General features: G+C 44.3%; 1 protein-coding gene across 1 annotated transcript in view; it reads right to left on the bottom strand.

Annotated features, from left to right (window-relative positions):
• Positions 1–15,666: 15,666 nt before the first annotated feature.
• The window catches only part of BLM (BLM RecQ like helicase), an 86,675-nt gene continuing 74,618 nt past the window's right edge, over positions 15,667–27,723 (bottom strand). The window contains exons 17-20 of the mRNA XM_030189833.1: positions 23,422–23,614; positions 22,514–22,636; positions 18,824–19,043; positions 15,667–15,989 (exon numbers count right to left, since the gene is read on the bottom strand). Coding sequence (XP_030045693.1) covers positions 15,830–15,989; positions 18,824–19,043; positions 22,514–22,636; positions 23,422–23,614 — 696 coding nt within the window. The 3' untranslated portion in view covers positions 15,667–15,829. The remainder of the gene's footprint in view (positions 15,990–18,823; positions 19,044–22,513; positions 22,637–23,421; positions 23,615–27,723) is intronic.

Genomic DNA, 27,723 nt, shown 5'->3' with positions numbered 1-27,723 from the left:
AGTCTCAACAATATTTTATCCCGACACCTAGAAACCCTAGCAGGGACATAGCCCTGCAACAAATCAACTCCCTAACCAGGCCTCCCTGAATGTAGCACACAATACACCGTTGTCAATACTTTATACAATGGTCAATACTCCACTGGGAGCTAATGATACCTAACATATGAAGGAGTTAAAATGCTCCCTCATAGTCAATCCTCCCAACATTCGAATCCCTGCGTTCTGAACAGTCTGCAACCATTTAAACACTTCGATGATGGTATTATTTCACTCAAAGAATAGTTAAGCTCTGGAAATCTTTGCCGGTGGATGTGGTAACAGCGGTTAACATATCTGGGTTTAAAAAAGGTTTGGACAAATTCCTGGAGGAAAAGTCCAGTCTATTATTGAGGCAGACATGGGAAGCAACTGCTTGCCCTGGGATTTGCAGTATGGATTGTATTTCTGCCAGGTACGGCCACTGTTTGGAAAACAGGATACTGGGCTAGATGGACCATTGGTCTGACCCAGTATGGCTACTCTTATGTTCTTATGTAAACACACTACGGAACACTCCCATATAAATCACATTGCCATAATCCAACCTGGACATTAGCAAAGAATGCAAAAAGAATGAAGCAATTCTCATCAATAAAAATAATGGACAGCCCTCAATGAATGTAAGGGAGCAAACTCTGTATGCACTGAGAAACCTCACACTCAAATTTCAACCCTGAATCAATCCACACCCCTAAATAACTAAAAGAATCGGTAAGTCATATCTTACCATGCAGAAATCGAGACAACAAAGAAGGGCAGGTCCAATCAGCCAACAAGCTGCAGATTTACCTGTATTCAAAACCAACTTGTTTGCATCATAGTAACATAGTAGATGACGGCAGAAAAAGACCTGCATGGTCCATCCAGTCTGCCCAACAATATAAACTCATATGTGAGTGCTATGGACATCATCTACTTAGATTTCAGCAAGGCTTTTGACACGGTTCCCCACAGGAGGCTCTTGAATAAACTAGAAGGGCTGAAGATAGGACCCGAAGTGGTGAACTGGATTAGGAACTGGTTGACGGGCAGACGCCAGAGGGTAGTGGTAAATGGAGTTCGCTCAGAGGAGGGAAAGGTGAGTAGTGGAGTGCCTCAGGGATCGGTGCTGGGGCCCATTCTGTTCAATATATTTGTGAGTGACATTGCCGAAGGGTTAGAAGGTAAAGTTTGCCTTTTTGCGGATGACACCAAGATTTGCAACATAGTGGACACCCCGGAGGGAGTGGAAAACATGAAAAAAGATCTGAAGAAGCTGGAAGAATGGTCTAACGTTTGGCAATTAAAATTCAATGTGAAGAAATGCAAAGTGATGCACTTAGGGAGTAGACATCCACGGGAGGCGTATGTGTTAGGTGGGGAGACCCTGATAGACACGGACGGGGAGAGGGATCTTGGGGTGATAGTATCTGAAGACCTGAAGGCGATGAAACAGTGCGACAAGGCGGTGGCCGTAGCGAGAAGGTTGCTAGGCTGTATAGAGAGAGGTGTGACCAGCAGAAGAAAGGAGGTTTTAATGCCCCTGTATAAGACGTTGGTGAGGCCCCACCTGGAGTATTGTGTTCAGTTTTGGAGGCCGTATCTTGCGAAGGATGTTAACAAAATGGAAGCGGTGCAAAGAAAAGCTACGAGGATGGTATGAGATTTACGTTCCAAGACGTATGAAGAGAGGCTTGCTGACCTGAACATGTACACCCTGGAGGAAAGGAGGAACAGGGGTGATATGATACAGACGTTCAAATATTTGAAAGGTATTAATCCGCAAACAAATCTTTTCCGGAGATGGGAAGGCGGTAGAACAAGAGGACATGAAATGAGATTGAAGGGGGGCAGACTCAGGAAAGATGTCAGGAAGTATTTCCTCACGGAGAGGTAGGTGAACGCTTGGAATGCCCTCCCGCGGGAGGTGGTGGAGATGAAAACGGTAACGGAATTCAAACATGCCTGGGATAGGCATAAAGGAATCCTGTGCAGAAGGAATGGATCCACAGAAGCTTAGCTGAAATTGGGTGGCGGGGGGAAGAGGGGTTGGTGGTTGAGAGGCTAGGATAGGGGAGGGCAGACTTATACGGGGTCTGTGCCAGAGCCTGTGATGGGAGGCGGGACTGGTGGTTGGGAGGTGGGAAATACTGCTGGACAGACTTATACGGTCTGTGCCCTGAAAAAGACAGGTACAAATCAAGGTAAAGTATACACATATGAGTTTATCGTGGGCAGACTAGATGGACCGTGCTGGTCTTTTTCTGCTGTCATCTACTATGTTACTATGTGTATACTTTACCTTGATTTGTACCTGCTTTATTCAGGGCACAGACCGTACAAGTCTGCCCAGCAGTACTTCCCGCCTCCCAACCACCAGTCCCGCCTCCCATCACCAGCTCTGGCACAGACCGTATAAGTCTGCCCTCCACAATCCTCGCCTCCCAACCACCCACCCCTCTTCCCCCCACCTGCTCCGCCACCCAATTTCGGCTAAGCTTCTGAGGATCCATTCCTTCTGCACAGGATTCCTTTATGTATATCCCACACATGTTTGATTTCCGTTACCGTTTTCATCTCCACCACCTCCCGCGGGAGGGCATTCCAAGCATCCACCACCCTCTCTGTGAAAAAATACTTCCTGACATTTTTCCTGAGGCTGCCCCCCTTCAACCTCATTTCATGTCCTCTCGTTCTACCGCCTTCCCATCTCCCATCTATTCCTTTACTGCTGTCAAACAATTGCTGATCTGCGGTAATATGTAATCTGTTGTTAAAATTGTCTGTAGTACCTGAAGATTTGAGGGTGGCCAATGTGATGCCGATTTTTAAAAAGGGTTCCAGGGGTGATCCGGGAAATTACAGACTGGTAAGTCTGATGTCAGTACCGGGCGGGTCCTCTTAAAGACTTGTTTAATAAATCCTTGGAGATGGGAGAGGTTCTGAGGGATTGGAGAACGGCGGAGGTGGTCCCTCTTCACAAAAGTGGGGATAGGGAAGAAGCAGGAAACTACAGGCCGGTAAGCCTCACTTCGGTTATTGGAAAAGTAATGGAAGCCATGCTGAAGGAAAGGATAGTGAATTTCCTGGAAGCCAATAAGTTGCAAGATCCGAGACAACATGGTTTCACCAAAGGGAAATCGTGCCAAACAAATCTCATTGAATTCTTTGACTGGGTGACAGGAGAATTAAATCAAGGACGTGCTATGGACGTCATCTACTTAGATTTCAGCAAGGCTTTTGACACGGTTCCCCACAGGAGGCTCTTAAATAAACTAGACGGCCTGAAGATAGGACCCGAAGTGGTGAACTGGATTAGGAACTGGTTGACGGACAGACGCCAGAGGGTTGTGGTGAATGGAGTTCGCTCGGAGGAGGGAAAGGTGAGTAGTGGAGTGCCTCAGGGATCGGTGCTGGGGCCCATTTTGTTCAATATATTTGTGAGTGACATTGCCGAAGGGTTACAAGGTAAAGTTTGCCTTTTTGCGGATGACACCAAGATTTGCAACAGAGTGGACACCCCGGAGGGAGTGGAAAACATGAAAAAAGATCTGAAGAAGCTAGAAGAATGGTCTAACGTTTGGCAATTAAAATTCAATGCGAAGAAATGCAAAGTTATGCACTTAGGGAGTAGAAATCCAAGGGAGACGTATGTGTTAGGCGGGGAGAGTCTGATAGGCACAATACTCCAGGTGGGGCCTCACCAACGTCTTATACAGAGGCATTAAAACCTCCTTTCTTCTGCTGGTCACTCCTCTCTCTATACAGCCTAGAAATCTTCTAGCTACGGCCACCGCCTTGTCGCACTGTTTCGTCGCCTTCAGGTCCTCAGATACTATCACCCCAAGCTTGCCAGGTGCCCTTGGCCTGGATTGGCCACTGTCGTGGACAGGATGCTGGGCTCGATGGACCCTTGGTCTTTTCCCAGTATGGCATTACTTATGTACTTATGATCTTGGGGTGATAGTATCTGAGGACCTGAAGGCGACGAAACAGTGCGACAAGGCGGTGGCCGTAGCTAGAAGATTTCTAGGCTGTATAGAGAGAGGAGTGACCAGCAGAAGAAAGGAGGTTTTAATGCCTCTGTATAAGACGTTGGTGAGGCCCCACCTGGAGTATTGTGTTCAGTTTTGGAGGCCGTATCTTGCGAAGGATGTTAAAAAAATGGAAGCGGTGCAAAGAAAAGCTACGAGGATGGTATGGGATTTACGTTCCAAGACGTATGAAGAGAGGCTTGCTGACCTGAACATGTACACCCTGGAGGAAAGGAGGAACAGGGGTGATATGATACAGACGTTCAAATATTTGAAAGGTATTAATCCGCAAACGAATCTTTTCCGGAGATGGGAAGGCGGTAGAACGAGAGGACATGAAATGAGATTGAAGGGGGGCAGACTCAGGAAAGATGTCAGGAAGTATTTTTTCACGGAGAGGGTGGTAGACGCTTGGAATGCCCTCCCGCGGGAGGTGGTGGAGATGAAAACGGTAGCGGAGTTCAAACATGCATGGGATATGCATAGAGGACTCCTGTGCAGAAGGAATGGATCCTCAGAAGCTTAGCTGAAATTGGGTGGCGGAGCAGGTGGGGGGAAGAGGGGATGGTGGTTGGGAGGCGAGGATAGGGGAGGGCAGACTTATACGGTCTGTACCAGAGCCGGTGATGGGAGGCGGGACTGGTGGTTGGGAGGTGGGAAATACTGCTGGGCAGACTTATATGGTCTGTGCCCTGAAAAGGATAGGTACAAATTCAAGGTAAGGTATACACATATGAGTTTGTCTTGGGCAGACTGGATGGACCATGCAGGTCTTTTTCTGCCGTCATCTACTATGTTACTATGTAACATACTGGGATAGACCGAAGGTCCATCAAGCCCAGAATCCTATTTTCAACAGTATCCAATTCAGGTCACAAGTACCTGGCAAGATCCCAAAACAGTACATTTTATGCTGCTTATCCTAGAAATAAGAAAGTGGTACAAAAAAAGGTTACTTGTAGGGAGGGAAAAAGAGGAGGCGGAACTACTTTTATTTATAAAGGTTTTATAGAAATTAATACCTTGGATTCTCATATTTCTTCAGATTTAGAAATGGTATCTTACCAACTGAGGGTTAATTCCCTTGTAGATCCTCTCACCTGTACAGTGGTGGAAATAAGTATTTGATCCCTTGCTGATTTTGTAAGTTTGCCCACTGACAAAGACATGAGCAGCCCATAATTGAAGGGTAGGTTATTGGTAACAGTGAGAGATAGCACATCACAAATTAAATCCGGAAAATCACATTGTGGAAAGTATATGAATTTATTTGCATTCTGCAGAGGGAAATAAGTATTTGATCCCCCACCAACCAGTAAGAGATCTGGCCCCTACAGACCAGGTAGATGCTCCAAATCAACTCGTTACCTGCATGACAGACAGTTGTCGGCAATGGTCACCTGTATGAAAGACACCTGTCCACAGACTCAGTGAATCAGTCAGACTCTAACCTCTACAAAATGGCCAAGAGCAAGGAGCTGTCTAAGGATGTCAGGGACAAGATCATACACCTGCACAAGGCTGGAATGGGCTACAAAACCATCAGTAAGACGCTGGGCGAGAAGGAGACAACTGTTGGTGCCATAGTAAGAAAATGGAAGAAGTACAAAATGACTGTCAATCGACAAAGATCTGGGGCTCCACGCAAAATCTCACCTCGTGGGGTATCCTTGATCATGAGGAAGGTTAGAAATCAGCCTACAACTACAAGGGGGGAACTTGTCAATGATCTCAAGGCAGCTGGGACCACTGTCACCACGAAAACCATTGGTAACACATTACGACATAACGGATTGCAATCCTGCAGTGCCCGCAAGGTCCCCCTGCTCCGGAAGGCACATGTGACGGCCCGTCTGAAGTTTGCCAGTGAACACCTGGATGTTGCCGAGAGTGATTGGGAGAAGGTGCTGTGGTCAGATGAGACAAATATTGAGCTCTTTGGCATGAACTCAACTCGCCGTGTTTGGAGGAAGAGAAATGCTGCCTATGACCCAAAGAACACCGTCCCCACTGTCAAGCATGGAGGTGGAAATGTTATGTTTTGGGGGTGTTTCTCTGCTAAGGGCACAGGACTACTTCACCGCATCAATGGGAGAATGGATGGGGCCATGTACCATACAATTCTGAGTGACAACCTCCTTCCCTCCACCAGGGCCTTAAAAATGGGTCGTGGCTGGGTCTTCCAGCACGGCAATGACCCAAAACATACAGCCAAGGCAACAAAGGAGTGGCTCAGGAAGAAGCACATTAGGGTCATGGAGTGGCCTAGCCAGTCACCAGACCTTAATCCCATTGAAAACTTATGGAGGGAGATGAAGCTGAGAGTTGCCAAGCGACAGCCCAGAACTCTTAATGATTTAGAGATGATCTGCAAAGAGGAGTGGACCAAAATTCCTCCTGACATGTGTGCAAACCTCATCATCAACTACAGAAGACGTCTGACCGCTGTGCTTGCCAACAAGGGTTTTGCCACCAAGTATTAGGTCTTGTTTGCCAGAGGGATTAAATACTTATTTCCCTCTGCAGAATGCAAATAAATTCATATACTTTCCACAATGTGATTTTCCGGATTTAATTTGTGATGTGCTATCTCTCACTGTTACCAATAACCTACCCTTCAATTATGGGCTGCTCATGTCTTTGTCAGTGGGCAAACTTACAAAATCAGCAAGGGATCAAATACTTATTTCCACCACTGTATACTATTAGATTGTAAGCTCTTTGAGCAGGGACTGTCTTTCTTCTATGTTTGTGCAGCGCTGTGTACGCCTTGTAGCGCTATAGAAATGCTAAATAGTAGTAGTAGTGTATACTGTGTTATGTTGCTCCAGAAAAGGAGCTAAAATTCAGGAATTATTTAATAATTTTGTTTTACTATACTGTTAGGAGATATCAACTTGCATTAAGAAAAAGACTAATCATAGCCAAGATTTTCAGTGTTTCTTTTTTGAGAGCTCTGAATTATCACGTATTAACACCTAGAATCACACATATTAAAGGACACCAATTAGATCTAATTGCATCACCTGGATTTATGGATGGAAGGACATCGTCTCTTCGCTACCTTGAACTCCATCCTCAAAGTACCCTCAGCTCCTACCCCCCCCTCTCTCCTCAATCACTGGCTGATTACTTTCATGACAAGGTCCAGAAGATCAACCTTGGATTCTCTGCCAAGCTGCCGCCTCCTCATCTTCCCTTAACCCACTCCCTTAATCACCCAACCAACGCCTCCTTCTCTTCCTTTCCTGATATCACCGAAGAGGAAATCACACACTTTCTTTCCTCCTCGAAATGCACTACAGTGGTGGAAATAAGTATTTGATCCCTTGCTGATTTTGTAAGTTTGCCCACTGACAAAGACATGAGCAGCCCATAATTGAAGGGTAGGTTATTGGTAACAGTGAGAGATAGCACATCACAAATTAAATCCGGAAAATCACATTGTGGAAAGTATATGAATTTATTTGCATTCTGCAGAGGGAAATAAGTATTTGATCCCCCACCAACCAGTAAGAGATCTGGCCTCTACAGACCAGGTAGATGCTCCAAATCAACTCGTTACCTGCATGACAGACAGCTGTCGGCAATGGTCACCTGTATGAAAGACACCTGTCCACAGACTCAGTGAATCAGTCAGACTCTAACCTCTACAAAATGGCCAAGAGCAAGGAGCTGTCTAAGGATGTCAGGGACAAGATCATACACCTGCACAAGGCTGGAATGGGCTACAAAACCATCAGTAAGACGCTGGGCGAGAAGGAGACAACTGTTGGTGCCATAGTAAGAAAATGGAAGAAGTACAAAATGACTGTCAATCGACAAAGATCTGGGGCTCCACGCAAAATCTCACCTCGTGGGGTATCCTTGATCATGAGGAAGGTTAGAAATCAGCCTACAACTACAAGGGGGGAACTTGTCAATGATCTCAAGGCAGCTGGGACCACTGTCACCACGAAAACCATTGGTAACACATTACGACATAACGGATTGCAATCCTGCAGTGCCCGCAAGGTCCCCCTGCTCCGGAAGGCACATGTGACGGCCCGTCTGAAGTTTGCCAGTGAACATCTGGATGATGCCGAGAGTGATTGGGAGAAGGTGCTGTGGTCAGATGAGACAAAAATTGAGCTCTTTGGCATGAACTCAACTTGCCGTGTTTGGAGGAAGAGAAATGCTGCCTATGACCCAAAGAACACCGTCCCCACTGTCAAGCATGGAGGTGGAAATGTTATGTTTTGGGGGTGTTTCTCTGCTAAGGGCACAGGACTACTTCACCGCATCAATGGGAGAATGGATGGGGCCATGTACCGTACAATTCTGAGTGACAACCTCCTTCCCTCCGCCAGGGCCTTAAAAATGGGTCGTGGCTGGGTCTTCCAGCACGACAATGACCCAAAACATACAGCCAAGGCAACAAAGGAGTGGCTCAGGAAGAAGCACATTAGCGTCATGGAGTGGCCTAGCCAGTCACCAGACCTTAATCCCATTGAAAACTTATGGAGGGAGCTGAAGCTGCGAGTTGCCAAGCGACAGCCCAGAACTCTTAATGATTTAGAGATGATCTGCAAAGAGGAGTGGACCAAAATTCCTCCTGACATGTGTGCAAACCTCATCATCAACTACAGAAGACGTCTGACCGCTGTGCTTGCCAACAAGGGTTTTGCCACCAAGTATTAGGTCTTGTTTGCCAGAGGGATTAAATACTTATTTCCCTCTGCAGAATGCAAATAAATTCATATACTTTCCACAATGTGATTTTCCGGATTTAATTTGTGATGTGCTATCTCTCACTGTTACCAATAACCTACCCTTCAATTATGGGCTGCTCATGTCTTTGTCAGTGGGCAAACTTACAAAATCAGCAATGGATCAAATACTTATTTCCACCACTGTACCTGTTCCTCTGATCTCATTCCCACCAACTTACTTAACTCCATTTCTCCCACTATCTGTCACATCCTCAACCTCTCTCTTTCCATTGCAACTGTCTCTGATGCCTTCAAACATGCTGTGGTCACACCGCTCCTCAAAAAACCGTCATTGGACCCTTCCTGACCTTCCAACTACCATCCCATCTCCCTCTTACCCTTCCTCTCCAAGTTACTTGAGCATGTGCGTTCACAGCCGCTGCCTTGATTTTCTCTCTTCTCATGCCGTCCTTGATCCACTTCAATCCGACTTTCGCCCTCTACATTCGACTGAAACAGCGCTCACTAAAGTCTGTAATGATCTGTTCCTCGCCAAATCCAAAGGCCATTACTCCATCCTTATCCTGCTCGATCTATCTGCTGCTTTTGACACTGTCAATCATAGTCTTCTTCTTGCCACACTGTCCTCGTTTGGATTTCACGGCTCTGTTCTTTCCTGGTTCTCCTCTTATCTCTCCCACATTACCTTCAGAGTTTATTCTGGTGGATCATCCTCCACCCCTGTCCCACTCTCAGTTGGAGTTCCTCAGGGATCTGTCCTTGGCCCCCCTTCTTTTTTCCATTTACACTTCTTCCCTGGGCTCTCTGATCTCATCTCACGGGTTCCAGTACCATCTTTATGCCGACAACACTCAGCTCTACCTCTCCACACCTGACATTACTGCACCAGGCCATAGTTTCAGCCTGCTTGACCGACATAGCTGCCTGGATGTCATACCGCCACATGAAAATGAACATGTCCAAAACTGAGCTTATTGTCTTTTCCCCCCAAGCCCACCTCGCCCCTCCCCCCATTCTCTATTTCAGTAGATGGCACCCTCATCCTCCCTGTCTCATCTGCTCGCAACCTAGAGTCATCTTTGATTCCTCCCTCTCCTTTTCCGCTAACATCCAGCAGACGGCCAAAACCTGTCGCTTCTTTGTCTACAGAAAACGATTCCACAATATCACTGTCTCTGGTAACATTCAATAGCTAGTACACAAACCAGGACTAAAGACCACCCATTTATAAAAAATGTGTTTGTCACAGCTCCCACAAGTATAATTTGATCTATAATTTTTGTATGCATATAGAGTACCCTCAGATATTTCCCACAATTTATGCAGACAATAAAGCTGCTATATAGTGGTAGAGCACTTCTTTCATTGGGTTACCCTAAACATTTTTGGGGGGAGCAACATTGTGCTCATTTTTAATTTGCTTCCCTTCACCACAGTGCTATTAAAATCACTTTAAAAATGTATAAATACTTGGTGAAAAAGCTGTGCACTTATCTTGCCTCGCTGAAAAAACATTCATCTCACACCTTCCCCTGGAACCGCCCTACTCCGCGGGTTTCATTGATTTCATCAGGGACGAGGGTTAAGGCTAAGGAGTTCCCTTCTTCCTCAGTCAAACTCCTTAGCCTTAACCCTCGTCCCTGATGAAAGCAATTGAAACCCGCGGAGTCGGGCGGTTCCAGGGGAAGGTGTGAGCTTTTTCACCAAGTATTTATACATTTTTAAAGTGATTTTAATAGCACTGTGGTGAAGGGAAGCAAATTAAAAATGAGCACAATGTTGCTCCCCCCAAAAATGTTTAGAGTAACCCAATGAAAGAAGTGCTCTACCACTATATAGCAGCTTTATTGTCTGCATAAATTGTGGGAAATTTATAGATCAAATTATACTTGTGGGAGCTGTGACAAACACATTTTTTTATAAATGGGTGGTCTTTAATCCTGGTTTGTGTACTAGGTTCTTTGTTTACAACACTAGCAAAATTCGCCCCTTCCTCTCCGAGTATGCTACCAGAACCCTTATCACCTCTCGCTTGGATTGTTGCAATTTGCTTCTCACTGGTCTTCCGCTCAGCCATCTCCAGTCTGTCCAAAATTCTGCGGCACGACTTATTTTCCGCCAAAATCGTTTTACCCACACTAGCCCACTCCTCAAGTCACTTCACTGGCTCCCTGTCCACTTCCGCGTACAGTTCAAGCTTCTCTTACTGACCTTTAAATGCATCCATTCTGCAGCCCCCCCCCCCATTACCTCTCCTCTCTCCCTACATTCCTCCCCGTAACCTCCGTTCACTTGACAAATCTCTCTTGTCGTCCCCCTTCTCCTCCACTGCTAATTCCAGGCTTCGTTCCTTTTCCCTTGCGGCACCTTATGCCTGGAATAGACTTCCTGAGCCTGTACACCTAGCTCTATCTCTACCTGCTTTCAAATCTATGCTGAAAACCCACCTTTTCACCACTGCTTTTAGCTCCTAGCCCTCCCCTTGTTCCTTCTCACCCAGTACTTCCCTCACCCTTAATTGTCTTGTCTGTCTGTATTTTTAGATTGTAAGCTCTTTCGAGCAGGGACTGTCTCTCTGTGTCAGGTGTTCAGCGCTGCGTGCATCTGGTAATGCTATACAAATGTTAATAATAATAACAGTTTATTGTTCAGACAGAAGTACCTTGGTCTGATCATTTTTTTAATACCAATTTAATATATATTGGAAACAATTAGAACGGTGATTCCATCCATGAAAGTTTTATTTACTTCTAGGAGGGCTATTGATGAGGATAATCTGTGTTTGGAATCCACAGATTTTGTTAAGATTGGCAAAAGTTTAGCAAGGAAATTTTAATAATGGCTATGGATTTTTAGGAAGCTAGCCAAACCTTTTTTTAAACCCCGCAAAGCTAACGGCTTTTACCACATTCTCTGGCAACGAATTCTAGAGTTTAATTAGACGTTGAGTGAAGAAATATTTTCTCTCGATTCATTTCAAATTTACTACTTTGTAACTTCACTGCGTGCCCCCTAGTCCTAGCACTCTTGGAAAGAGCAAACAAGTGATTCACGTCTACCTGTTCCACTCCACTCATCATTTTATAGACCACTATCATATCTCCCTCTCAGTCATCTTCTCTCCAAGCTGAAGAGCTCTAACTGCTTTAGCCTTTCCTATTGAGACAGACATGGGGAAGCAACTGCTTGCCCTGTGTTTTGTAGCATGGAATGTTACCACGATTTGGGTTTCAGCCAGGTACTAGTGACGTGGCTGGGCTACTGTTGGAAACAGGATACTGGGCTAGATGGACCATTGGTAGGACCCAGTGTGGCTACTCTTATGTTCTTAATCCTGCACTACCTTCTGCTTGTTTTGTTGTTTTCTTGTGTTTTTGCGGGAGACTTGGACTCTCTTTGTTGCGCTTAATCCTGCACTACCATCAAATTGGGGGATGCAGGGGAACAAAATCCCACCAGAAGAACATCATCTGCATACACAAAGGCACTCACTGCAAACTGCTGAACAATCTGCAACAATGTGCTGGGCAGACTTATACAGTCTGTGCCAGAGCCGGTGGTGGGAGGCGGGGACAGTGCTGGGCAGACTTATACGGTCTGTGCCAGAGCCGGTGGTGGGAGGCGGGGACAGTGCTGGGCAGACTTATACGGTCTGTGCCAGAACCGGTGGTGGGAGGCGGGGCTGGATGTTTGGAGGCGGGGATAGTGCTGGGCAGACTTATACGGTCTGTGCCAGAACCGGTGGTGGGAGGCAGGGCTGGATGTTTGGAGGCGGGGATAGTGCTGGACAGACTTATATGGTCTGTGCCAGAGCCGGTGGTGGGAGGCAGGACTGGAGGTTGGGAGGCAGGGATAGTGCTGGGCAGACTTATACGGTCTGTGCCAGAACCGGTGGTGGGAGGCGGGGCTGGTGGTTGGGAGGCAGGGATAGTGCTGGGCAGACTTATATGGTCTGTGCCAGAGCAGGTGGTGGGAGGCAGGACTGGAGGTTGAGAGGCAGGGATAGTGCTGGGCAGACTTATACGGTCTGTGCCAGAGCCGGTGGTGGGAGGCGGGGCTGGATGTTGGAGGCGGGGATAGTGCTGGGCAGACTTATACGGTCTGTGCCAGAGCCGGTGGTGGGAGGCAGGAATAGTGCTGGGCAGACTTATACGGTCTGTGCCAGAGCCGGTGGTGGGAGGCAGGAATAGTGCTGGGCAGACTTATACGGTCTGTGCCAGAACCGGTGGTGGGAGGCGGGGCTGGTGGTTGGGAGGCGGGGATAGTGCTGGGCAGACTTATACGGTCTGTGCCAGAACCGGTGGTGGGAGGCGGGGCTGGATGTTTGGAGGCGGGGATAGTGCTGGGCAGACTTATACAGTCTGTGCCAGAGCCGGTGGTGGGAGGCAGGACTGGAGGTTGGGAGGCAGGAATAGTGCTGGGCAGACTTATACGGTCTGTGCCAGAGCCGGTGGTTGGGAGGCGGGACTGGAGGTTGGGAGGCAGGGATAGTGCTGGGCAGACTTATATGGTCTGTGCCAGAGCCAGTGGTGGGAGGCAGGACTGGTGGTTGGGAGGCGGGGATGGTGCTGGGCAGACTTATACGGTCTGTGCCAGAGCCGGTGGTTGGGAGGCGGGACTGGAGGTTGGGAGGCAGGGATAGTGCTGGGCAGACTTATACGGTCTGTGCCAGAGCCGGTGATTGGGAGGCGGGACTGGAGGTTGGGAGGCAGGGATAGTGCTGGGCAGACTTACAGTATACGGTCTGTGCCAGAGCCGGTGGTGGGAGGCAGGACTGGAGGTTGGGAGGCAGGAATAGTGCTGGGCAGACTTATACGGTCTGTGCCAGAGCCGGTGGTTGGGAGGCGGGACTGGAGGTTGGGAGGCAGGGATAGTGCTGGGCAGACTTATACGGTCTGTGCCAGAGCCGGTGGTTGGGAGGCGGGACTGGAGGTTGGGAGGCAGGGATAGTGCTGGGCAGACATACGGTCTGTGCCAGAACAGGTGGTGGGAGGCGGGGCTGGTGGTTGGGAGGCAGGGATAGTGCTGGGCAGACTTATACGGTCTGTGCCCTGAAGAGCACAGGTACAAATCAAAGTAGGGTATACACAAAAAGTAGCACACATGAGTTGTCTTGTTGGGCAGACTGGATAGACCATGCAGGTCTTTTTTCTGCCGTCATCTGCTATGTGACTATGTAATGGAACCAAGCACAAATTAAATGGCACCGGTGATAAAGTAGAACATTGTAGCACCCCATTCAGCAACTTATATTCAGCTGAATGCTCACCTCCTGCTTGTACCACAAAGGAGCATTTCTGAGGAAAAGAATCAAACCAACGTGTCACAGTACCTTGAATTCCTATCGTACTCAGCTTCTGTAATAATACGTGATGATACAACACATCAAATGCGTATGTAAGATCCAAGGACACCGCAAGCCCTACACTGCCTCTAATTAATTGTGCCCCAGCATTGCTCAGCAGCAAGGCCAAAAAGGGTTTCAATACCATATCCCTCCAAAAAGCCTGATTGAGAAAAGCTTAAAATTCCAACTTTCTCCACATATTCAACCAGCTGAGGAAAAACCACCCTTTCCACAAGAGCAGACATTGTCCTATTTACCAATTCCCTGTGCCTACGTTAATGTTAGATCTGTGGGCAACAAATCTCATATAATCAAGGATTTAATTACTGAGAAACAATTGGGTTGTTTCATGTTAACCGAGACTTGTCTCACCTCTGTAGGAGACCCATTGATTGGGGAAATTTGTCCACCAGGGTACTAAAAATAGGTTACTTGTAGGGAGGGAAAAAAAGGAGGCGGCACTACTTTTATTTATAAAGATTTTTTAAAATTATTACCTTGGATTCTCATATTTCATCAGATTTAGAAATGATAACATAGTAATGTAGTAACATAGTAACAGACGGCAGATAAAGACCTAACGGTCCATCCAGTCTGCCCAACAAGATAAACTCATTTTACATGGTATGTGCTATTTTAAACTTATACCTGAGTTTGATTTGTCCCTGCCTTTCTTAGGGCACAGACCGTAAACGTCTGCCCAGCACTCTTCCTGTACTAAAAGTTCTGAAGCTAACGTCGAAGCCCTTTAAAATTTACTCTCCAGCCCATTCATATCTATTCAGCCACGATCAGGGCGCAGACCGTAGAAGTCCGCCCAGCATTGGTTTTACTATCCAATTACCGGCGTCGCCACCCAATCTCCGCTAAGATTCCGTAGATCCATTCCTTCTACATAGGATTCCTTTGTGTTTATCCCATGCATGTTTGAATTCCATTACCGTTTTCATATCCACCACCTCCCATGGGAGGGCATTCCACGTATCTACCGTCCTTTCCGTGAAAAAATACTTCCTGCCATTTCTCCTGAGTCTGCCCCCCTTCAACCTCAATTCATGCCCTCTAGTTCTACCACCTTCCCGTCTCTGGATAAGGTTCGTTTGCAGATTAATACCTTTCAAATATTTGAATGTCTGTATCATGTCACCCCTGCTTCTCCTTTCCGCCAAGGTATACATGTTCAGGTCGGCAAGTCTCTTCTCGTACGGTTTGCAACTCAAATCCCAAACCATTTTTGTAGCTTTTCTTTGTACCGCTTCCAGTCTTTTTACATCTTTAGCAAGATACGGCCTCCAAAACTGAATGTTTTACTTCTGAAGGTTCTGAGACTTTTTAGTGACTGAACAAAATAGACGGAGGATTATTTGTGTTTCTGAGCCCACTTAGGCTCCCTCTTCCAATTCAATCTGTATTGGGTGAATCACTGCTGGTATCAAATAAAAAAACTGAATGGCAGATGGTTGGATGTTTTAGTTTAGAAAGGACCTTTCTTGTCTAGTGATGCAGATTTTATTAGGGAAGTATCAGTCCAAGTCTCCAGATGACTCTAAAAAAGTACATTTATTTCAACAAAGCGGACCATTATGAAAACTGAAGAGAAATCATAACAGAAACAATTACAGTATTTACAAAGTTAATAGATTTAACAGAGAAAACACTACTCAAAAACTGCAAATAACTCAGAGAAGGTTCTTTCTAATATACTGTACAAATATTTACAGCAGAGTGTAGGATGGTTTAAGGAAGCGTCGGTTATTCTGGGGCACTGGTGGTGCCATAAATCCTGGTTTCCTGCCATAAGCGCCAGTGCCACTTGTGAACAATGCTACAGGATGGGAGTTTGATGAAGTTCTTGAGAAGCCAGTGCTGCGACTCCTGAGAATGACAAGAAAGGAGAATTACAACTCAAAATGTAACTTGAACACCCAAGGATTTCACACTTTGAACACAGACTGCTTGCTCATAATAGGTAAATGTTCATTACAAGACAGAACTACTATTACTCCTGCTATTAAACATTTATATCGCCACTTTTGTAGAGAGAAATGTGGTTGGCAAAAGCACAAGTGGAACAAAAAAATGGCTAGAGACATAGAGAGACTCATATATTGGGGAAAGGAGGACAGCTAGAAATGGAATGCGAGACTGAAAGCGACTGAGATCCAATATGTGGAGAGTGATGATGAAAAAGTGGACATAGAAACATAGGAGTTAAGGGTTACGAAGGATGGGCAAACTAGATGGGCTATTTGGCTTTTATCTGCCGTCATATTTCTTTTTCTAAGGGATCTTTTTTCTAAGGGATCCCTTATGCTTGTCCCATGCTTTCTTAAACTCCGACACAGTTCTCGTCTCTACAACCTCCACTGGGAGGCCATTCCATGTTTCCACCACCCTTTCAGTAAATGAATACTTTCTTAGATTCCTCCTAAGCTTATTTCCTCTTAACTTCATCGTATGCCCCCTCATTTCAGAGTTTTCATACTAAACAAATACTTCTATGTTCATGGAAGAAAATCCTAGAGATGGATTTCTGTTGGCTGTCAAAGGTAAGTATAGAAGTGGAGTAAATATCGCACCGTTTTCACGGTATAAAGTGTTTATGAACAACTGGAAAAACTGAAAGTGGACTAAGTCATGGGGCTGGATGGAAGGATAACGAATGAGCTCAAAAAGGATCTGCTGGGATCTTGTGTAATAGATCCTTGGAGACAGAGGAGGTTCCATGGGTCCCTCTCCACAAAAATGGTAATAGAGAAGAAGTACAAACTGCAGACTGGTAAGCTTCACTTCATGGTTGGAAATATAATAGAGGCATGGTTGAAGAAAAGGACAGTAAAATTTCTGGTATCTAATGACTTAAAAGATCCAAGGTAAAACAGTTTTGACAAAGGAAAATCATGTCAATTCTGATTTCTTTGACTAAGTGACCAGAGAACTGGATCAAGAGCATGTGCCAGATGTGGTCTATTTGGATTTCAGCAAAGCCTTTGACATGGTTCCTCACAGGAGGCTCATGAACAAATTAAATTGGCTCAAGTTAGGACCCCAAGTGGTTGGTGAACTGGATTAGAAAAAGGTTGATTAATAAACAGAGGGTGGTGGTGAATGTAATTCACTCAGATTACATCTATCCCAATTGACCTGTTTTAGATGAGCTTGTTAGATATTGGCAAGTTAACTCTAATTAAGACAACAAGAGGGGAATTTTCAATTTTCAGTAGAGTCTGAATTACATTTTACTTATTTTCTAAGAAGCAAACCCTAAATAAATGATCACTATATTCATCTGATATCCCTAGTACCTCAAGAAGTTTTAATTCAACAACTCTATAAGATGTAGTCAGTAGTCCAGCAACAAGAGGGGTGCTATCCAGTCTTTTGCATTGATTGTCACATGTATGATTATCTCCCATTTGGTGAGAGGTCATATGTGTGTGCTCGATGCAAAGAGCTCCTAGCTCTCAGAGAACGAGTTCATTCTCTTGAGGCTAGAGTAGCAGACTTGGAGGAGCTGAGGGAGACAGGGAGGTACATAGAGGTGGCCCACAGGGACATTGTAGAGAAGTCCCACCTCCAATATGGCAATAATGTCACGGTGGTGTGTGGCTAGAGCAAGTTAAACAGAAAATGGGTTTAGAAAACTATTGAATAGAGCAAGTTAAACAGCAAGTGGGTTTAGAAAACTATTGAAAACATTTTTGTTTAGAAAATATGTATTAGGCTTGTAATTTTCTTAGGGAATCTGATGTTGTTTTAATTGGCATCTTAATTGTCATTTTGTTGATTTTATAATAATTTTTTATTTTGATGCCATTAACTCTCAATATTAGCACAGAATGATTGCAATCCTAACTTTATCCAGAGAATTTTCTGGATAGCGCCAGGGTGGAGCAACAAGTTAAACAAAGTGGTGATATCTGGACTGCTATTAACTCTCATCATTAGGACAGAATAATTGCAATTGTAACTTCTGGAGAGTTATCTAGATAGTGGTTTGAATACTGCCGCTATTCAGAGAGGAGCAGCACTTCACTTTGTGCTCTGCCAAATATATGTTAATATTTTAAAATCTGCAGACGGCATTTAAAACAAATGTGGAGTGCGGAGTTTTTAATGGAAACAATGGACTCATACGAACTGCTTGCAATTCTTTTTTACTTGTATAATTTATGTTTTTATTAAGAGACAAGCAGAAGTGTGTTCACAATCGTTTTATGTTTTCCTGCCAATTTACTTCTTAGTTTCTTTGTGGTTCATGATACAAGGCTTGTTGGGTAAATGTGATTTCATTCTCCATATGTGTACACAGGCTCTACTGAGGGGGGGGTCTCATGCAGGAGGAGGAGTCAGCAGGTGATAAAAGGCTTTAAAAGATACAGGGATGTCTGTATTCACTGCAGAAAGGACTTTTAAATGCCTGTCTCACACTAAAAGTACTACACCTGTAAAAAATAGGCATGAGTATAGTGAATGAATCCTTAAAGACTTGGTAGGATGGCTCTTAATTGTGAAGGAGACTGGGCAGGTTGGGGTGGGGTACGCTGAGGGGTGATCTGTGGATACGATGGGCTCTCTATTTGGTATGTTTGATACAGTCTCTGTTCCATATACATTGCCTTGTATTGAGAATTTAAAAAACATTGAGAGAGAGAGATATTAGTAGCATTCATGCTGCATCAGTTAAGTCAGCCCAGGAAAGAACATACCTCTTTGAGCCAGATTGCTGGTTTTCAGAGGTGGGTCTCCTCTTTTTGGACTTTCTGAAGAATGCTGCACTTTTTCTCTTGGTCCCTTTGTTGGTTTTAGTCCTGAAATAACTGGAGGTCTTATTTTGCTCACATTCTTCCTTGTCATCATCACTCTGACTCACTGCTCTTCCAGTGCTTCCACATGATGAGATTCTGGATTTCTGAGAGTCCTCATCAACTGAAAAGCAAAAACACTTTGTTCACAAGGGTTTTGTAAGGTTCCAATCTCTTTTTGCATGCATGTGGGGCCTGAGCTTGACCTAACAACATGTCATGTCTGTCAGAGAGGTATAACAAAGTCAAAACAACTATTTCACCACAAGGCAATCTGGACTTGTTATTACAGCTAAGGACCTGGTGACAATAGTGTGGAGGACGAATACAGGACTTTGTCCATTGTTCTCTGCTGTGAACACGGTGCCAGGGACTTTCTCAACTCCAAACCTAGCTCTGGAAAATCTTGAGATGCAACAGTGTTGCCTACTAGCTTCATTACATTACAAATATGATTATATTTTGCAAATATCATAAACGTCTATGTCGATTCCAAAAATCAAGATAGCCAAGCAATCCCTGACATGGAAATCTTAAGTAATTACATTCAACACCTCATCTCCAAGTATTTTTGTTAGCTTTCTAATTTGAAGAGGTAAAAATTCTGAACTATGGACACTTGATAAGAAAAATCGATGAAAACACTCTTTTGGAACCAGAAAGTGCAACAGTATTTATTTTTATTTTTGTTACATTTGTACCCTGCGCTTTCCCACTCATGGTGGGCTCAATGTGGCTTACATGGGGCAATGGAGGGTTAAGTGACTTGTCCAGAGTCACAAGGAGCTGCCTGTGCCTGAAGTGGGAATCAAACTCAGTTCCCAGGGCCAAAGTCCACCACCCTAACCACTAGGCCACTCCTCCACTCCTATCTCTATTAGGAATACATATCAGGCTTAGCATAAAGAATGCAGCCCTTGCATATATTATATTAAAGGTCACTGTACAAAACTTGAACTGAACACGTGCCTCTATATGGAACCAATAAAGGTCGATAAACATATGTGCAATTCTGTCGTATCTACAAGTAAATCAATTGGGATGCAATATTTTGAATTGTCTGCAATCTTTTTGAGAATATTTATGACAACCTATATAGACTATATTACAGTAAGACTGACACTTCTTTAGTTAGCCATTGGTTGCAATATCAACATTCGGTCGATGACCTACAATTTGTGGTTTTAGTCAGTATACAGAGAGGTAGGGATGTTAATTCATAAGCGACTAATATTCAATTGGAAGACTGTGGAACCCCACGGTCTTAATAAGGAGATAGAATGGCCCCTGTTAATGTCTCTATAAAAAGGAGGAATGTTTGACGTGGGATGATCTAACTCAACGTGATGCTGTCATCACGCCAGAAGCTGAGGGAAGCCAGGGTGCACCTAACGCTCTAATGAGGCTGCTAAAGGTACTTTGTTTAAATAGATTTCAAATTAAATGTATGGTGGAATGTTTGGGATTGTGTGTAATTTTATATGCTGTTTATATAAGGTCTCCTGAAGACAATATAAGAAACATGGCCTCTGTTGAGACCAAGACAGAGGTTGAGTTGATCTTGGAACGTGCGAACATCATCCAGACGGAGCCCCACTAAAAGATGCGTTGGTGATGGATTTTGTCTCAGCAGCTGTGAAAGATTAAAGAACGATGTGGAGGAGGTTTATGCTTACAGCATAAGGTTGTTACCTATTGGATTCACATGATTGATTATCGATGCCTGGACAAGTGATTGGCAATATAAGCTGAACACGCGGGAGTGTTAAAATTTACAGAACATTTCAGATTGACATATAGTGGTGGCATACGTTACTACGTTTAGATTATCAAACCATCGTTACGTAAACACACAGTGTTGGACATTATTACAGCTGTTGTAGGGTATTTGGTTTATGGCAAAAACCGTAGTAGGGACTTTACCTGGTGTGTATGTTAAGAGTTAATGTTCAATAAATGCAGCAAAGATTATTGTTGATATTACTGAATGTAGCAATGTTGAATTTGTATTGAAGTTAATATTAGTCAAACAATATGGAAAGCTGATACGTATGTGACTAATTATTGAATGTTTACCCCTTGTGTTAGTAATAAGGCAATTTCTTTGAAAGGTATATAATTTATGAGGATAGCTAAAGCTATATTTGACTTTATGACCCAGTGGTGTGCTGGAGCAGGCTCTCACGAGCCGGTTGTTAAGTTTTTAAGAATTTTGGGAGCCGGGTGTTAAAGTAGGGCCCTCCATGGCTACTTTAACAACTGGCTCCCAAAATGTGGGCTTGGGCCCCCTGCTGAATTCTCTTTTACTTTGCTGGTGGGGATGCTGAGCCCTGCCAGCCAAGTAAATAGACTACTGCTGCTCCCCGCTCCTTGTTTCCAGCTCTGGGCAGCAGGCTGGGACTTCTCCAGCATGTGTGAGAAGTTCCAGCATGCTGCTCAGAGCAAGACGGGAGTGGTGGCAGTCCATTTATTGGCTGCCAGCAAAGGTATGCCTAGCGTGCCCGCACGAAGGGAGGCAGGAGAGAGAGGCAAGTGTTGCTCCCCCCCCCCCCCCCCCCGGCCACCCCTGGCCCTTCCAACTGCAGAGCTGGCTACGTCCGGAGAAAGAGCCTGTTAAAAATTTACCAGCACACCCCTGTTATGACCCCTTATTGGATCACATTGCCCTCTTATTGGAACAGATGCAAATTATTTTTCTTTCTGCAAGAAGATCAAGACTCACTTATCTTGCTAATTTAGTAACATTATGCTGTATCAGTTTTTCTCTTTATATGATGTACTGTTTTTATTTGATGTATTCATTTTAGATAATTTTCTATAATGTAAACCGCCCTGGACCAGCCAGGGGAGGGTGGCGGTATCTAAGTGCATGTACACACTGACATGTTAAATGTTATGAACTCCAGAAAGAAGCACAATGCAAGTCCTGTGGCAAGTGCACTCCACATGCCCTGGCTTAGGAGTGAGGTTCATTCCTGTCCTAGTATGTGCAAAACTAACCCATTTGGAGAAATTGCCCTTGTCCCTGCCCCCCCCCCCCCCCCCCCCAGGAAATCCTGTGTAACGCAGGCAAGAATGCACACACTGTTCCTCAACATGTGTACATTTACTCACACGCAGACTGTGCAATTTTCAAACAGTCCATTTCTGCAGTGCTTTAACTCATGGGACTGACTTACAAAATTATTGTTGTAACATTCATATTGTGTAAAAACCAAGGGGTCAATATTCAAAAGGGTTTAAGTGGGCTTGGCAGTGTCAGGTTAGTGCTGGGGCAGTCTATGGGTAGAGCCAGTACTTAACCTGTTAGTGGCGATATTCAATTTGCTGACCTGTTAAGTAACTGGATAAAGTTAGGGTGGCAAAAAGGCTCTCCTAACCACCCACCGGTCTGAATAATGGCCGGTATGTGGTCAGCGTCCAGATATTCAATGCTCACGTCTGGATTTGAATATCTGAGCTCAGATCAACCTGCAGCTGTAAGTGGCTTAAAAACTGCAGATTGCCACAGGCTGAAATTTGACCCCTAGTGCCCAAAGCTAAAAACGATGGGACAATGCAGGGTGCGTTCATACAAAGGAGTAACTGCCATACCTGACACTGTCCATTCAGAGTATTTCTGCAGCACATCAATTAATTCGGCACCATATTTTTCCAGTTTGTCTTCAGTTACCCCATCAATTCCAAGCAAAATCTCCGGATCAGGTGACAGGGTCTCTGCAGATAGAGAAACAGCAACTGGGGAAATTAGGAAGCCCCTTCCTCAAATGCTTTAATAGCAGGACTCTAGAGAAAGATAAGTTTAATCAGCATTTGATATACCGCTCAAATAGAGATCCTTCTGAACACTTTACAACAGATCATAAAATGAGAGAGGAAAGGAAGATATGGAATGGAATTACACAATAACAGGAAAGGAAAGAAAAGAAAAGAAACAAAGATAAGCAGACACAGCAATGCTAAGATATAATTTGCATCATTACAGTTCCTCAGAAAAGAACCTCCTCATAGAAATCCACATGGAATGGACAAGGTGCAGAATTTCCTGGAAAAAGGACCTATTTCCACTCTCGATACCACATTACAAGTGTAAGAGAAATTCTCAGCCCAAAAGATTAAAAGGTAAGAGAAATTCAGTCCAAAATAATCCTGAAGAGTCATTTGTTTCTGCAAAAGAAATTAATTCACACTAGTTAAAGCTCCTGGAGCTTAATTCCAATGCAAATAAAATGATGCAAGTGTCTAAAGCATGGATGGGCAACCATGGTCCTCAAGGGCCACAATCCAGTTGGGTTTTCAAGATTTCCACAATGAATATGGATGACATTGATTTGAATGGACTGATTCCATTGTATATAAATAGATCTCATGCATATTTATTGTGGAAACCTTGAAAACCAGATTGGGTTGTGGCCCTCCAGGACCATGGTAGCCCACCCCTGGCATAAAGTATGCCCTAAGGGAAGGAAATGCAATACAATTCAGCAAATGGATGAAATTACCTGCAATTCTTTTTATAGTGGCAGTATTAAAAATATTGAAGTAGTGGACACCAAAAATTTTGCCAAGCCGCTTGCAAAGCTCTGTGAGCTCCTTCAGGCACTTCTTCACCATCTCCTCCCTCTGAGACACATGGCTGCTTACAGAAGACTGCTTTCTGATGCTACTGATGCTCTCCACATCCTGAAATTCCACCTGCAAACAGGAAACATGTCTGCAAAAACTGTGCAACTATAGCAGGACAATGAGTCCACCGATCTCCATCCAAACAAACTGACAGTGTAAAGACTGCAGATCCTCTTTGATCTCTAGATATACCTTTCTCCACCTCTGTACTTATAACAGGCCCTCTCTGAACACCATCTCCACAACTGCCACCAATTCTGTGAAAAATATTTCCTGAGGCTCCTCCTGAGTCTACCCTCTCTACTCTTGGACCCTGCTTGACAGAGCCGGTGGTGGGAGATGGGACTGGTGGTTGGGAGGCGGAGTTAGTGCTGGGCAGACTTATACGGTCTGTGCCAGAGCAGGTGGTTGGGAGGCGGGGATGGTGCTGGGCAGACTTATACGGTCTGTGCCCTGAAAAGGACAGGTACAAATCAAGGTAAGGTATACACAAAAAGTAGCACATATGAGTTTATCTTGTTGGGCAGACTGGATGGACCGTGCAGGTCTTTTTCTGCCGTTATCTACTATGTTACTATGTTACTTCTGCATTCCCAAATGCATGATGTATTTTTTTTACATTATATTTCATTGACACATGACCATTTCTCAACTCTCCTTATATCTCTCATGAATTATTTTTAGGCTCTGAAACCTTTTAGTTTAATTTCATTGGAGCAAAGTAAGAATAAACCATTACTGCATGTTATGTGATGTAGTACCGTGAAATACGAGTCTCTTGTATCCTACATAGTCCCATGAGAGTTGCATGCATTCCCAGAGAGATACAATCAATAAAATACACACTATTCAAGGAACCTCTTAAAGAGAAATGTTTTAAGTACTTTCCAAAAACAAACCATAGTGAGCAGTTGATTTTATCTCCAAAAGAAGGGAGTTCCACCATTTAACTGACTGATAAGGAAGATATCCATTAAACACAGTCTTATAAACAGTTCCCTTAGGACTGCCGTATTGCAACATCTATGGTAATGCACCACAATAACAAGGTCAGCTAAATAAGCAGGAACTAAACCAAGTCAGAGCACACAATTTAAAAACAATTTGAGCCCTGACAGGAAACCAATGTAATCATAGGCGGTCGGTGGCCCAACTGTTTGGGGAGGCTAAAGGGGGAGGGGTTACAGGTGGGGAAGGGGTTAGAGGTGGGGCCAGGGGCGGAGCTTACATCCATAATAGTCTGACAACACAGAAAAAAAAATAAGTAAAAATAAAATAGTCACAATTAATACCTTTTATTAAATTTAGATATTAGATATGTATCATATGTCAAAGAATAAAGTGGTTGCTCAAAGCATATTCTAAGCACAATCGCTCAACTGCAAAACACTATGCACAACTTTGTGCAAAAACACACTCAGAACTTTACTGTACCATAAATATTACACTGGGCAGAATCTAATACACCAATATATCACCCATACGGAAAATGCAGACCGTCAACAATATGAAACAAGGGATCACAATATCACAATTCTCATTTACAGCCACAACCTGCCATGAGTGGGAAAGCGCGGGGTACAAATGTAATAAAATAAATAAATAAATAAATAAAACACCCTTTTAGGGTGGAAAGTGTTCACAATGAGCTCCTATTATTAACGAGCATATGTAGATCCTTCAAGAGGTAGTGTGTCATGATTTAGGCTCTACACCCTTTCAGATGTTTTGGTGCCACCTCAGTAAGGCCAACACACAATCTCTCCACTGCAAAACACTATACACAAACTTGTGCAAAAACACACTCATAACCTTACCAAACCATAACAGCACTAATTCCAAGGACAGGACGAGCTACAACCTTATGCGTGGAAAGGCAGCACCGGGCTTTAAAACACCAGTACACAAACTAGTGAAACAAGAACAAAACTAAAAAGGCTGAAAATACTACACGCTAGCAGAATACTGCACCTTGATCACACATGAAAAACACATGACAACAGATATGAAGGCAAAATACTGAAATGGAAAGTTACCTCAAGAAGTCAGACTCAGCATGCAGCAATACTAGAAAAATTGAAACTTACATGCAAAATATCACAAATGCACATTTCCAAAAGCTGACATATTCCAATTAATATGAATAAAAACATGTTTTCTACCTTTGCTGTCTGAGCATTTAGTTTTTCTATTAGCTTTGGTCCCAGTGTCTTCTGTTTTACGCAGTGTCTTCTTTCCATTTGATATTTTTTCTGTAGCCCTGTCCCTATCCTTCCTCCAGTTTCAACATCTGCCCTCAAAGTGTTCCGATCCAGTCCTTAAATTCAGCAATTTCCCCTCCATCCATATCCAGCATTTCTCCTCAGTCCCCTCCCCTCCATCCATGTGCATCTACTTCCTCTGTCTTCCCTCCCCTCCATCCATGTCCAGCATTTCTCCTCTCTCCCTTTCACTCCATCCGTGTGCATCTTCTTCCTTTGTCTTTCCTTCCCTCCATCCTTGTCCACTTCTCCTCTCTTCCCTGCCCTCCACTCCATCCATGTTCAGCATTTCTCCTCTCTTTCCTCCCCTGCCTCCATGTACATCTCCTTCCTGACTTCCCTCCCCTCCATCCATCCATGTCCAACAACTCTTCCTTCTCCCCTGCCCTCTCCTCCATCCATCTGTGTCCAGCAATTTTCCTCTCTCCCCTGCCCTCTCCTCCATGTCCAGCGATTTCTCATCTCTCCCCCTGCCCTCCCCTTCATCCATGTGCATCTCCTTCCTGTCTTCCCTCCCCTCCATCCATGTCTAGCAACTCTCCTCTCTCCCCTGCCCTCCCCTTCATCCATCCCTGTCCAGCAGCTCTCCATTCTCCCCTGCCCTCTCCTCTATCCATCCATATCCAGCAAATTTCCTCTCTCCCCTGCCCCTCCATCCATGTTCAGCAATTCTCCTCTCTCCCCTATTCTGATAGGCCTGCAATTTTTCAGTAGATTTTCTGATGAGCTCACAAGTATTGCATTGCAATAGTCCAACTGTGCTAGAAGTGAAGTCTGAGCTATCAATCTAAATGTATTAAAGTTGAAATTTGACCTTACTCTATGTAATTTTCTCACTGTATAAAATCCCTTTTTTATCACACTATTCACATATGGGCCAAAGGTCAAAGATTCATCAAACATGACCCCTAATATCTTAATCTGATTCTGTAACTGAAATACTACCTTATTAATGACTAAAGATGTTCCTGTGAATGGATTGAGAGAGTTCCCTAATACAAGGAACTGAGTCTTTTCATTAGAATTTGTGAAAGGAATTATAACCGGCATAAATATAAGTCTAAAAATTGGCATAGGAATGTTTAACGGCTAACTAGGACATCAGAACATTAAGTAAGATGGGGGACAGTGGTGAGCCCTGCAAGGCGCCACATTCCAATGTCCATGAGAAGGACTGAGTATTTTTTTCACTTGATGAGTCCTAAACTTAAAGCCTCTAAACCATTCCACGACAGGTCCACAGACACCATAAAAAAATCCAAAAGAGACTGTAATATTTCGTGATGAACTAGATCAAACTGCATGACTAGGATTCTGTGGCTCTTGCTGATCTGATGACTAATAAGAAGTGACGACAGCTTCAGTGCTAAAGTTACATCTAAAGCCCGATTGAGAACTGGGGAGAATGCGGTGTTTATCCAAATATGCTGTTAAGCTGTTTAGCCACCATGGTTTCCTGTTGTTTAGTAAGTAGAGGAATGGATGCAATAGCTGGTGACAATTTGGGGTTTTTAGGGATTGGGGTAAGCAAAATTTGCCACTCTCTCTGATAAACACTCCATTAGTAAAGAGGTCTATCAAACATGATTGTAGACAATTCACCACCTTTTCTCTGTAGAGATAATTGAAGCCCCAACAGAGCCTGGGATGATGGAGACTATAACAGACATGTAACAGCATGGTAAGCAGACACAAATGGTCAGATGGAATGCACAGGGTGATCCGATCTGTCACCTTCTTCTCTATGTTCCTCCACTTTATATATTTTTAAAATAACATGGACATGTATTAGTAACCACAACAATTGCTGTTCCAGTCCACCTCTGAAAAGAAGTCGTTGGCAGCAGTGTAGAAACACAGAGAGAGTAGAAATAGGGGGTTCTCTGAAGACAGCAGGATAAATCGTGTCAGAGCTCA

The sequence above is a fragment of the Microcaecilia unicolor genome, chromosome 1, assembly GCF_901765095.1.
Source record: "Microcaecilia unicolor chromosome 1, aMicUni1.1, whole genome shotgun sequence".
NCBI lineage: Eukaryota > Metazoa > Chordata > Amphibia > Gymnophiona > Siphonopidae > Microcaecilia > Microcaecilia unicolor.
This window is presented reverse-complemented; position numbering and strand designations above follow the sequence as displayed.